At 38.6% G+C, this 14,282-nt stretch overlaps 1 protein-coding gene across 5 annotated transcripts in view; it reads left to right on the forward strand.

Annotated features, from left to right (window-relative positions):
- Window positions 1-14,282, forward strand: part of Fam13b (family with sequence similarity 13 member B) — a 55,987-nt gene that overhangs the window by 8,537 nt on the left and 33,168 nt on the right. For 4 of the 5 annotated variants that reach the window (XM_027400709.2, XM_027400711.2, XM_027400712.2 and 1 more), the window contains exons 3-7: window positions 594-785; window positions 1,200-1,412; window positions 3,521-3,698; window positions 3,990-4,131; window positions 11,285-11,445. In XM_027400709.2, coding sequence (XP_027256510.1) covers window positions 629-785; window positions 1,200-1,412; window positions 3,521-3,698; window positions 3,990-4,131; window positions 11,285-11,445 — 851 coding nt within the window. In that variant the 5' untranslated portion in view covers window positions 594-628. The remainder of the gene's footprint in view (window positions 1-593; window positions 786-1,199; window positions 1,413-3,520; window positions 3,699-3,989; window positions 4,132-11,284; window positions 11,446-14,282) is intronic. The other variant, XM_027400713.2, reaches the window with a different exon arrangement.

A 14,282-nucleotide genomic window follows, 5' to 3' on the forward strand; every position in this document is an offset into this window, starting at 1 on the left:
TATCAGGCCTTAGTTGTAGAGATTTTAATAACTAGGCATGCTATATGTGGTTGTATCCTAGCAGTTAGGAGGATGAGGCAGAAGGATTTGGAGTTTAAGGTCAACCTGAGACCATGTCTCAAAAAGGCCCATCAGTTTATAAAATGTGATCTTTTCCTGATGATCCGGTTTGTGAATTGAGGGTTCATATTGCAGGGTTCAGTGATGATCAGGTTTAGCTCCTACCTAAAACTGCATTATCACTGTGCTTTCAGTGTGGAAAGTCTTCTTGGGGCAAATTTGGCCCTTAATTGTCTCGGGATATTAATGTCACTTTCTAAAAGGTTTTGGATGATCTTTTGACACTGTTAAGTGTTCAGATGTTACAGAGCATTCAGACCAGATTCTATAGTAGAGAAAAGCTTATATAATCACACTGAGGTTTATTTGTAGACTATCATGGGCCTGATAACTGGAATATATTTAAACAGATAGTGCACATTCAGGTGTAAAAGCACTTTTTCTTTAATGTATTTACTCATATTGCCACCTGTTAATCATTATAGTCTTTTTTTTTTCTTTTTCTATTTTCTTTTTTGTCTTTCATTTGGCAGAAAAGACAGCTTTGATTTCTGGCTGCAAAAAAGATATGAGGAAGAGCTCCTCCCCTTCCTTGAGTAACTGCAACTCCGATCTTGCTAACAAAATATTTGGAATTCCACTTGATGAGCTGCAGCAGGGAGGACATCCAGACAATGAGGTTCCATTCATAGTCCGCCACGTTGTGGACTATATTGAGGAACATGGTATACATTTCCTTACTTTGAGGGCTAGCTTCTGTTGTAATAAACACAACTACCCCTTTTTGATTTTCAATTTAGTTTTTTCTTACTATGAATAGTGCAAAGCATGAAGAACAATATAAACCTTAAGGTGTTAGTATCTTTTTCTTGAATTGATTTACCTAGAAAATGGCAGTTGCCCAGGTGAGAACATTTTTAGTGGGGGTAATAGGAACTTTTTAAAAATGGATATAAAGGGTGGGATGAGATAGCCTATCCCTCAGAGATAGTGTGTTGCTAGATGACCAGTTTGGTTTTTAGCCAAATCTGGGAAGCCAGGAAAGCCTTTCCGAAAGCATGAGAATTTTAAGTTGAGAATGAATATATTTGGCCAGACAGTTGGAGGTGCAGCTTAATTCTTACCTTGAACTAACATAGGAGGTCTGGAGCAACAAGGGCTGTTTCAAGTCAATGGGAACGCTGAGACAGTGGAGTGGCTTCGACAGAGATACGACAGTGGAGAAGAGGTGGATTTGGTTAAGGAAGCGGATGTTCCCTCAGCCATCAGTCTGCTTAGGTTTTTCCTGCAGGAGCTCCCTGAGCCCGTCATACCTGGCAGCTGGCACATTCACTTGATGCAGCTTTCTCAAGGTAACAGTTTGATGTCATCAGTCATGTATTATTAGTTTAGAGTCCTTTTAGAAATTTGATATGTGCTCACTTAGTATAGAATTTCAGAGATTAATTTTTATTTTCTCCATCGCTTGTATTACATCTACCCCTGTGTGTTTATGTGGATGTCAGAGGACAGCTTTGAGTGATGCCCCCCTCAACTTCCCACTTTTATTTACATGGGTTTTGGAGATCCAAACACTCAAGGTGTCAGGCTTGTGTGGCAAGTGTTTTTCCACTGAACCATCTCTTTAAAAAGTTATTATTATTATTATTTTTTTTGGTGGTGTGTATGGGTGTGCACACTACAATATGCCTGTGTAGGTCAAAGGACAACTTGCTGGACTTGGTTCTCTACCATGTATGTTCTGGGTATTAAGCTCAGGCAGCCTTACTACTCTCCCTCCCCCAGTTGTTGTTTTTTTTTTTTTTTTTTTTTTTTTTAAGGATCTTACTGAGCTAAAGACATAAAGGTAAAACATTGGGCACAAATTCTTTTTTTTTTTTCTTGAGACAGGGTTTTTCTGTGTAGCTTTGGAGCCTATCCTGGCACTCACTCTGGAGACCAGGCTGGCCTCGAACTCACAGAGATCCGCCTGCCTCTGCCTCCCGAGTGCTGGAATTAAAGGCGTGGGCCACCAACTCCTGGCTTACAAATTCTTCTCTATATTTATTGTAGATAAATATGCTACTATATCATTCAGGTAATACAATTGTTAATTGAATACTTGCTATATGCCAGGGCACTACTCTATATTTTGGGAACGACAACACTGATCAAAGCTAATAAATAATCTTTACCCTGTTGGAGCTAAGAGAGAGAGAGAGAGAGAGAGAGAGAGAGAGAGAGAGAGAGAGAGAGGGAAAGAGAGAGGAGAGAGACAGAGACAAAGACAGAGACAAAGACAGAGGAGAGAGAGAGAGCGGGACCGCATCCATGTTTATGGAGGCAAGAGGTTGATGTCAGTTGTTGTCTTCAATCATTGTCTACCTTATTTTTTGAGACACGGTCTCTCACTGTACTTGGAGCTCAGACCAGCAAGCCCCAGGGTTCCTCTGGTCTCTGTCTCCCTGGTCCTGGGATCACTTAAAGGGGATGTTGGGATCTAAACTCAGGTACTTAGGCTTGAGCAATAAGTTTTACTGGCTTAAGTAGTCTCCCTAGACCCTGGTAAACATTTTAGACCTCTGTTTTCTTGCAGAAATGGTCAATATTAGCATGACCGTAACCTTTTACCATCTTTTTGTGAGTTAATTTTAAGAACCTGCAGAAAAAGTAAAAAAAAAAAAAAAAAAAAAAAAAAAAGTAGCATTGGGGCACACACCTTTTAATCCCAGAACTGGGAGGCAGAGGCAGGCTGATCCAGCCTGGTCTATAAAGTGAGTTCCAGGACAGCCTCCAAAGCTACACAGAGAAACCCTGTCTCAAAAAAACCAAAAAAAGAAAAAAAAAAGTAATAAATTATTTCATTTTGAAGTATCTCTGAGAAATTCTCCAAAATTAGACCATCATCCATTAATACCGTTTTTTTTTTTAAAGCCCCAGTTTTTGTCAGTAAAAACTCATTGACTTAACAAACACAAGACCTAGCTTCTGTAATCACATTCACTTGGTAAAAAATGAAACCAGAGCCAGGTTGCTTAGGGTTAATGGTTCTTTTCTGAACACCAAGAAGAAAATCCTCTGTCACCCTGTTCATTTATTTTCTTAATTGTCTGTGTAGGAAATTGTCATTGATAATTTGCTTTGTTGATGGCTCCTTGGTAGTTTTGTTGACTGGCAGGTCAGTTGGTATTAATTTGGAAACACAAGTGTAGTCATGCAAGAGACAGTATGGTGAGTAATAGGTGAGGAGAACATCCTACAGTAATTGAGAGGCTGAGCCCTTTTTCTCTACCTCCCTTTTCAAACTCTTCTTTCACTTAATAAGTGAAATGTAAAGCCCTAGGCATTGGCCTCTCCAGAGGAAGTGAAGAGGTTTTGAATTACTGTAAAAAGATGATGTGGGTGGAGTAATGTGAGCCTGGCAGAATATCTAAGCTTTACTTTTTACTTCATTAAGAAAACCTGTCATTATGTTTTATAGATTATAATAATGAAGATGAATTTGGAAGAAAGTTGAGGTTCCTCTTGCAACAGCTTCCACCTGTTAATTACAGTTTGTTAAAGTTTCTGTGTAGGTTTTTAGCCAATGTAGCGTCACATCATGAAGAAATTTGGTCTGCAAATTCTTTGGCTGCTGTTTTTGGTCCAGATGTCTTCCAGTAAGTTATTTCACAACTTTAACTTAAAAAAATTGGATTTGTGAAATGGAATCATTATAATGTCTCCCAAGAATCATAGGATGCTTGGTGAACAATTATTTTTTTTATAGTATATCTAATTAATTCTCACAGCATTACTGTGTTGAGGGTACAAATTAGGTTTTACAGATGGGAAAACTGAGGTATGGAATGATGACATAAATTACTCAGTTTCATAAAGTGACTCACTGGTTCTTTCTCATTTTACCTGTAATTAAAGAACTCAGCTCAGTTTAAGCTTTGTATTCTTAGCATTTACACGGATGTGGAAGATATGAAAGAGCAAGAGATTGTGAGCAGGATAATGGCAGGACTTCTGGAAAATTACTATGAGTTTTTTGAGAATGAAGAGGAAGATTTTTCATCAAATGATCTGAGTTCAATTACTGAGCAGGTGAGCATACTTAACATTTCTATTTCATAGAAAATATTTGTAAGAGAAATGCTCTCAGTGGCTTGACACAAGAATTTACCTACTAAATTAGAGGCAGTTCTTTTGATGGTCTTCTGTAATTAATGGGTTACATGTCCATGTAGCATATGATTGGACTCTATGCCCTTATCTCTACTTTCTGATCTCAGTTTAGGTACTAAGCAAAAGACATTTATTATTTATTAATTTGTAGTTCTAGGCATTGGACCTCAGTCTTTGTGCATGGTAGGTAAGCATCCTATCACTGAGATAAACGTTCAACTAGGAAAAAGTCAGAGTGCATGGTAGAAATTCTTTTGTACTTCATTCCCCAGCCCCATTATTCACTTAAAAATGGTTTATTTTGTGTGGCCCAGGTTGCCCTTGACTCCAGGTGACTCCTTTGTCTTGAATGTTAGGAGTCCTGTTATGTCCCACACCTACCTGGATAGTAGATAATTTTAAATCCTGTGATTGTAATAAGTTTTTCAGACCCATTATTTACATATTGAATTTTAGATTGTTTTATTTTTGGTTTTTATTGTTTGTGTGAAGATATGGTATTAATTTAGCCCAGGTTGGCCTGGAACTCAGTAAGTAGGTAGCCTAAGTTAGTCTTAAATTGTCAATAGTCCTCTTGTATTGGCTTTCCCAGTGCTGGGATTATAGGTGTGGGCTACCATGCCTGGGCTGTTAAAATCCATTGTAATTGTTATGATTTTTATTTATTTATTTATTTTGAGGGATGGTCTTATAGCTCAGGCTGGCCGCAGACTTGTAGGCGAGAATGACTTTGGACTTCTGATCCTCCTGCCTCTACCTTCCGTGTACTGGTGGGATTATAGGCATTCACAACCACACTTGGTTTTATGACCCTCTTCCAACTGATTTACATCCTTATTGCTTGCATTATACTTGATTTCTTTTACCTTTATGAAATAAGAATATTGGAACTTGAATAATTGTAATTTTTTTGTAAAGCATTATTTAGACTCTTCACATTTAGAATACCTGTTTGAAAGTTTTTCTAGCTGGGCATAATGACACATACCTTTAGTCCCAGCACTTGGGAGGAAGAGGCAGGCAGATCTCTGTGAGCCCTGGTCTACAGAGTGAGTTCCAGGACAGCCAGAGCTGTTACACATAGAAAGCCTACCTTGAAAAGAAAAAAGTTTTTGTGGTTGATATATTATTTATGATAAAAGCTTGCCTGAGGACTCAGAAACCAAAATCAGCAACAAGTCATAGACACCAGGTACACAGCTTTAATCCCAGCAGCCAGAAGCCAGCAGTGGTGACACACACCTTTAATCCTAGGACTCAGGATTAAGAGATAGACAGATCTCTGTGAGCCCAAGGCTACCCCGATTTACACAAGATTGATCCAGTCCTAAAGAGAAACAGCTCACACAAATATCTCAGCATCTGGGATCACACGCCTTTAATCTCAGCATTAGGGAAGTATATAAGACAGAAGCAAGGTCTTAGTATCAGGCATTCATTCTCCAGCCACATTGAGGATAGAAAGTCATCCTGTCTCAGGATTCTCCAGCCAGCTGAGAAGAGACAGCAGGATCAGCCCGTTAAGCTTGAGGTAGTGGTAAGAGCTAGTGGCTCACTATTTCAGCTTGAAGTTTGAATTCCAATATCTGGGTCCTTTTATTTTTTGTGTTACAGTTTTTCTTCTACAATTCAAGTAGTTTGTCACCAGACCTTTTTTGTTTTGTTTGTTTTTTTTTTTTTTTTTTTTTAGACAGGGTCTTACTGTATTTCTCTAACTGCCCTGGAACTAACTATGCAGACCACAGACTGGCTTCCAATACACAGATCTGTGTGTCTCTGCTGCTTGGGTACTGGGATTAAAGGCATGTTCCCACATACCTGGTTAGTTTATTGAGATAGGGTCTCATGTAACACACATAGTCTGGTCTTGACCTTGCTGTGTAGCATAGCATAGATTGACATTGAATTACTGATACCCTACCTTGATCTTGTGGATGCTGGGATTACTGGTATGTGCCACCACACAGCTCCAGATGATTGTTGCTTGAGAATCAATGTCAAGAGGACAGGCCGATGGATGGCTGTGCCATAAAGGTTTTTTTTTTTTTTTTTTTTTTTTTGTTTGTTTGTTTGAGATAGGGTCTCATGCAACCCAAGCTGACTTGGAACTCCTCATGTAGCCAAGGCTTGCCTTGAGTTTCTGATTCTGTGGTCTCTCCTTTCCAATGTTGGATTATAGGTGTGTACTATTATGCCTGGTTGACATTTAAACTTTGGTGTCTTGATGGTTATAAATCCATCTGTTAAGGAATTCTGTATGTCATCCTTCTTTAAATTACTTTTTAATCCAATAGCTTTTTTAGAATCAAAATTAATGGCTGTTCAAAATATAAGAGCAGTATGTGTATGTGTCATTGATTTTCTATGTTTCCAAGATGTTTAACTCGTTAGAAATTGATGACAGCTTAATCTAGTATTTATAGACTCCTAAAATTTTCAGTGTATGTCTTGGTTATGCTTTATATTGTTAAATAATTTTGTGGTCTTCTATAATTTCCTTAACATATGCTGAACTTTATGTCTGTATGTCAGCATTTTTTTTTTTTTTTTTTTCTTCTTGAGACAGGGTTTCTCTGTGTAGCTTTGGAGCCTAAACCTGGCACTCACTCTGGAGACCAGGCTGGCCTCGAACTCACAGAGATCCATCTGCCTCTGCCTCCCGAGTGCTGGGATTAAAGGCGTGAGCCACCAATGCCCGGCCAAAACAAACTTCTTGATTAAGGTGGTTACAAGAAGCAGAAGTACAGATTTGTGACGCTTGTTTTTCTTTAAGCAGGTTTGATAAACTTCAATTTGGTTTGTTAGTAGAATTGATGAGGTATTTGAGTGCAAGTAAAATATCTCAGACTCAGCATAGTTGTGTTAAGTTGCTTTAACTTAAATACTTCTTAGTCGGGTGTTTCATTTATATTTATATTTAAGGATACCATCAAGTGCTGTGTCTTTTATTTTAATTTTGATAATTGAAGGAATCCAAGTTTATTTAGCACTGTTTTGGACTTTTATCCCATTAACTCAAGTACTTAGTTGTTAAACTCTTCTGAAGGTAGTAGGCAGTCTTATGCAGTGAATGTGTTGAAATAATGAATAGGGAATACTTAAGAAATGACTTGACAAAAATCAAGTGGACTTTGGTTGGGTTTTTCAAATGAATGAAAATCCAGTAATGGGGGGGCATTGAAGTGATAATTATGTTTCTTTATGTTTGAGAAGGCAGATAATAGCATTCTCCACAGTTTGGAGTCTGGAGGGCAGGCATTTCCTGAGGCCCTAGAGAAGGGAATTGCAGCAAAGAAAGAGTGGAAGTATGGGTGAAGGTTTCTGTGAGTGAAGTTAAGGCAGCTACATAGTTCATAGCTACAAGCTCAATAACTTACTAATCCACAAGAATTGTTGAGCAGAAGGCCAGGTAGACAAAGGAAAGATAATGGATTTTTGAAAGTTAATGTGAAGTGAGAGGACATTTTACTTTGTCCTTTATGGCCTCTCTTGATCTGAGTAATTGAGTTAGTTATTACTGGAGAAATTCTATTGATTATGCTAGGAATTGGAATTGAAGAGAAGAAAATACTACAGGGTATATTTTTACTTGTGATTATAATAGTGTTGATGAAAATATTGGACATTTCAGTTATGTAAGGTTTATTGGCTTGAATATGATAAATTCAATATGAAGTAGCATAAGGCTTTCATAGTTCCCAAGAGCTATTATCTATAGAAACAATTTTTTAAAAAAATAATTCTTAATTTTCTTTTTTAACTTTTGAGAGTGTGTGTGATGTCTGTATGTGTGTGTGTAGGCTAGAGGACAACATTGGGTATCTTTCACTGTTGCTCTTTACCTTATGAGGCAGGGTCTCTCACTGAATCGGGTGCTCACTGAGTGATTAGATTAGCTGGTCAGTGTGTTCTGGGGATCTTCTGACTCCCTATTCCTACTGCTAGATTTACAGATGTAGATGACCATGTCTGGTTTTTATGGGCTCTGAAGATCCAGACTGAGGTTTGAATACTTACGTGGCATGCCATTTGAGACAGTGAGGCATGCAAATGAGCCATCTCCCCTAAATTTACTCCTAAAATTATTTTAGCATATATGTTTGGTATGCACATGTCTTCACATGTATGTGGACACACTTGTGCAGAGGTGCATACTCATGTGTATACCTGTGTGTGTGTGGAGGCTAGAGGCTGACATTGGTGTCTTTCTTGCATACTTTTCCTCTTTGTATGTTGTGGTAAGGCCTCTCACTTATTCCCAGGGCTCACTGACTTGGACTAGTCTAGCTGGCTACTTGCTTTGGGAACCCTGTCTCTGCTTCTCTAGTACTGGATTACAGACAGACTGCCATTCTTACCTGGCTTTGCACTTGGGTTCTGGGAATCTAAACTTTAATTCTCACTCTTGGACGTTAAGCACTTTACCCTCTGAGCCATCTCCTTAGTCTTCAGAATGATTTATAAAAGTGTTTTTAACAAAAAATAGGTAGATTGAGTAAGTATTGTGTAAATGAAAAAGTTTTAAATTTATTTTTGTGTGTATGTATGATGTGGGTGTCATGGTACCTGTGGGGTCAGAGGACAACTTCGGGAAGTTGGTTTTTCCTTCAGCTACATAGGTTCTGGGGAACAAACTAAAAAAACATCTACTCAGGCTTGATGAGCTATCTGTCCAGCTCACTGCTCCCTCTGAAGTTTTTTTCATCACTATTTTATTGGTAGATGAGGCATTGCATTTATAAGCATAATAAATTTAATGGAATCTCATACATATTTACAAATTGAAACCATTGACTTTTTAGAAAATTTTTTTGAGATACCATAGGTTGAACCAATAGCCTTGGCTGTGCTAAGCAAACAGCCTGTCACTGAGTAGTATCCAGCTGTTGACTGTTAATAATGAATTTTCATCTGACAAATGGCACCAGTTATTGTTGAAAAGCTCCCATTTGGGTTTTAATAGTCTACCTTAGGCAGCCATGTTGGTAAGACTTTATGGTGTAGTCTTACATTTCTAGGAGACACAATCTCAAACTTTCTGCCACTCTGGCTTTCACATTTTTCATGCCCTCTTCCTCGATGATCTCAGAGCTTTAGGTACAGGAGTTGTGTTGAAAATGTATCCGATGGGGCTGGTACCACACAATCACTTGTTCTCTGCATTTTGATCAGTTATGGTTTTCTGTAATGGTCTCTGTTTGGCTGGTTTGACTAGACTCTAGCACAGGATGTGCTGTTCAGTATTTTAATGACTAGTATTAACTTATAAAAGCTATTAGGTTATTTATAGATAATTTCTTCTTTGGCATAGCTTATTTTTAAGAACAGGGTCTTGCTGAGTAGGTTGGCCTGGAAGTCACTGTGGAACCCAGGCAGGCTTGAACTCTTAAAAGTTTGTGCCACCACATCCAGCTGCTACTTTAAAATATGTTTCATATAAAAACCAGGCAATGGTGGTACATCTTTAATCCCAGCACTTAAGAGGCAAAGGCAGGTGAATCTCTGAGTTTGAGGCCAGCTTGGTCTACAGAGTTGAGTTGCAGAACAGCCAAGGCTACATAAAATAGCCCTGTCTTGAAAAAACAAAAATAAAATGTTTTAATGACTTTCCTTTTGTATCTTAGTTTTTATAAGTTTTTGTAAGTGATTTTAGTTGGTTTGATGATGGAGACATTTTATAAATCCTACTAGAAAAATAGTTACAACTTTGTGCTTGGTGGAGACTGAACTCACCACCTTGCAAATGCTAGGCACTTTTACCACAGAGCTACATCACTAGCTAGGGTCCCATTTCTTTGTGAAAAATGTAATCAGAAGTTAGCCAACAATTATGAAACATAGCTAACACCTAAAGCACCTTGCCTGTTTCCCCCTCTATAAGGTCTCACTGTGTGTTTCTCGTTGCCTAGAACTCACTCTATAGACCAGACTAATCTGGAACTTACTGGGTAGACCAGGCTGTCCTGGAACTAGAGAGATCTGTCTGCCTCTACCTCCTGAATACTGAGACTAAAGACAATTGTGCCACTCCAGCCAAAAGCAACACTTTAGTAATAACCCCCCACTCCCATTTATCCTGAGCCAGCCTCTTGATTTGCTGTGTAGGATGACCTTGAACTTTAATAATTCTACATCTGCCTCCCATTTACTGAGTTTACAGATGTGTTCCACCAACTCATGATTTTTGTTCCCTCTTTTATATACCTAATACTAAATTAATTAATTAATATTTATTTAATTGAAATTAAGTATTAATATTAAAACAACTCATTTAATATGCCTAGAACATGGAGAAAGAAATTGGCAACCTTTATGTTAGATTTTTAAGATTATTAAAGAATTATTAGATTTATAAAAGTGGTTAGAAAATCAAGCTTTAAAACTTCTTTTGAAACAGACCTTCAGATCTTACTATGTAGTCCCAGCCTACTGGAACTTTCAGTGATCCTCCTGGTGTTGCCTCCCTGGTATTGGAATTGAAGGCATGTGTTACCAGGCCCAACAAAACTGAAACATTTGTATTGGGTGTTTTTTTTTTTTTTTTTTTTTTTTTTTTCAAGACAGCGTTTCTCTGTGGCTTTGGAGGCTGTCCTGGCTCCTGGAACTAGCTCTTGTAGACCAGGCTGGTCTCGAACTCACAGAGATATGCCTGCCTCTGCCTCCTGAGTGCTGGGATTAAAGGCGTGTGCCACCACCATCCAGCTACATTTGTATTGTTAAGTGCAAGCTTTTTCATAGGTTATAACATTATTCATATTTGTTATGCATCAAAATGCTGTTTGATGTAAGCAAAATTAAGTTGCATTTGTCTTGTTTATACACTTATTTACTTTTTATTGTTATTTAGTTTTGTAGTGCTGGGGATTGAAATGGGGACTTTTGCATGTTAGGTAAATGTTTTCCCTATTCTATAATTTTGTTTTGATATAAAAAAGTTGATACTTTATAAAAGAGATTGGTATTAGGAAATGAAATTTAAAAATTAGTAACTTGCATTCATAATATTTTTTGAGTAGTGTATCTTAGATAAGTCTTTATATTAAATTTAATCCTGAAATTCTTTTTTCTGTAGGTTAATGAACTTTCTGAGGAAGAAGAGGAAGATGAAAAGCTGGAACATATAGAAGAACTTCCAGAAGAAGGTGTAGAAAAGTCAGATGGCATGCCAGAGGGGTTGCAGTTAAGGATGACTGAAAACGTCCTGGAACCAGATAGTGTTACAGCATCAGCAAGGTAAAGACTTCACTTGAGCCAGCTTCAGCTTCTGAGTGTTGTAGTCTTATTGTAGACTCAAGCACCAAACACCAAGAGAACTGCTTGTGAGCCTGAGTCAGGCATAGCCGGATACAGCTAATGTTGGACAGTTGCTTAGTCTGTGCATGTTTCTGTAATTCCAGCATTTGGGAGGCAGAGGCAGGAGGGTGTCTTTGAACAGGAGGCCAGGCCATGCAGGCTGTGTATAGTAAGACCCTTACTCAGGAACAACAAAAAAAGACATTTGAATATTAAAAGAGCAAGGGAACGAAAAGCTGCTAAAGAGTTTTCTTTTACCAGAAATATAGCCTTGTGTATATTTTTCTTAAAATTTGTTTTTTATTAGCTCGTTAGCTGGGTTTGGTTAAAGTTTTAGAACTTTTAAAGTTTTAGACTTTAAAGTTTTAGACTCTAGATGGTAGTACTGTGATTGAATTGACTGTCTCGGGTTACTGTTCTGCTGCTGTGACAAAACACCATGACCAGGCAGCTTTTAAAGGAAAGCATTTGATTGTGCTTATGGTTTGAGAGGATTGGAGTCCCTTACTGTGGGGCAAAGGCACAGTGGCAGGGACAGCTGAGACCTCACAATTGGATTGAAAAGCAGGGAGGCAGGGGGAGCGGGGAGCAGGGAGCAGGGAGATGGAGTGAGAGCCAGCATGCACACACTGGGAATGGCACTGGTCTTTTGGAGCCTGTCTGTAGTAACATACCTCTTTCAACAAGACCACACCTTCACTGGCTGGGGACCAACTGTTCAAACATAGGAGCTTGTGCTATTCTCATGCAAATCCACATTGATTTTCTTAAAATATTTTGTTTTTAAATTGTATGTGTGAGGGTATGTATTCCTGAATGCAGTGTCTATGGAGGACAGAAGAAGGTATCAGATCTCCTCCAGTTGGAGTTCCAAGGCTTTTGTAAACTGCCTGACCTGACCTGGGTGCTGGGAACCAAACTTGGGTTCTCTGGAAGAGCAGCACGTGCTTGCTCTTATCCTCTATGCTGAGCCATCTCTTCAGCCTCCTGAATTGACTTACATTTGTAGCCTCTAGCTTAGGGTTGGATTGAATATGAGCACAAGGTAGAACTGTAAGCATTATGATACTACTGACCCATTGTTTTTTTAAAGTTTGTTTTGTATGCGTTCCATTGTTTTCTCATTTTCTACGATTTATTTTTCTATGTGTATGAATGTTTTATATGAATGTATAAAAATGTATGTGTACTATGTTCATGCTTGGTGCCCATGGAAGTCAGAAGAAGGCATTGGATTCCCTGGGATTGCAGTTAAAGATGGTTGTGGGCTATCATGTCAATGCTGAGAATGAACCCAGGTCCTCTGGGTGCTTTTAGCCACTGAGGCAGCTCTCCAGCCCTAAAAATAAATCTTAAAAACAAAATTCCCCAGATCGTTTCATTCCATTGACTCTCTTCAGTATCATCCTGTTTTATTTATAATAATAAACAGAATTCTCAAGTGGATGGTAGAGTCTATGTAACTATGTGCCCCACCTTACTGGCAACTGTCCCACCTCTTTTGACTTTGTCTCTTGGGTAATATTCCTTTGGTCATTCTCTTCTGGCTATAGCAGAATTCCTCAAATGTACTAAGTCATGTTCTTCCCTTGAGCCTTTGCAGTTTCTTTTTATTTAGTTATATATTCTCTTAGATGTTTACATAGTTCTTTCTAATCTTTTGTAAATGTTGCTTTTCAGTGATGACTCCATTTTTTTTTGTTGTTGTTGTTTTGTTTTGTCTTTGGTTATAGTATGTAATGGCTACATTTTGGATCTTTAATGATTCTCTGAGGCCTTTGTTAGAGTTGTGTTCTCCAGAGTAGTAGCATTGTGAAGTGATTAAACCTTTAAGAGGGAAGATATAGGGGTTTTCTTTAGGTGATTAAGGGCCCCTGAAGGGAATTTTGGAATACTTTACCTTTTTTTTTTTTTTTTTTCTTTTGCTTCTTGACTATCAGGCTAATGATAGTCTTTTGCTCTGATATACTCCCTTACCACTGGACAGAAAGCAACATGGCCAGCCACTCATGGGTTAAAGCTTTCAAAACAAGGAGCTGAAATTGTGTCTCTTTTTAAATCAGTTATCTCTAGTGTTTGGTTACAATGATAGAAAGTTGACTAACATGTGACATGTTAATTACTGTTGTCTTTCAGCACTGGAACATAGAGCATGTGACAACAGAAGTTTTAGTTATTGTATGTTGTGTGCATGTATGTAGACTGTTTTAGGTTCGTCCCCCCCACTCCCCATGAAGTGACGCCATGATGACCACGCAACTCTTATAAAGAAAGCATTTAATTGGGGCGGCTCACTTTCAGTTTCAGAGGTTCATTCCATTATCATCACGAAGGGGAGCATGATGGCATACTGGCAGATACAGTGCTGGAGCTGAGTGTTACATTTTGACTCAGAGGCAACATTGTCACACTGAGGGAAGCTTGAGATAAGAGACCTCAAAGCTTACCCCTACAGTGACACACTTCCTCCAACAAGGCCATACTTCCTAATAGTCCTTTGGGGGCCATTTTCTTCCAAGCCACCACACATACCTTTGTGCAGTTGTGCTCAGCTATGAAGCTCTCACTGAACCTAAAGCCTGTTTAGACTAACCTGTCTTAAGAATCTGCCTGCTTCCTCCCCTTCTCCCCCAGGGGTAGTGTTGTAGATGCATACCATGCCAACTTTTACATGGGTACTGGGGATCCAAACTCAGGTCCTCAGGTTTGTACAGCAAGTGTTTTACCCCATGAGTCATCTTCCCAATCCTGCTTTTATATTGATACAGCACTGAGAA

This window comes from Cricetulus griseus, chromosome 2 (genome assembly GCF_003668045.3).
Source record: "Cricetulus griseus strain 17A/GY chromosome 2, alternate assembly CriGri-PICRH-1.0, whole genome shotgun sequence".
Lineage (NCBI taxonomy): Eukaryota > Metazoa > Chordata > Mammalia > Rodentia > Cricetidae > Cricetulus > Cricetulus griseus.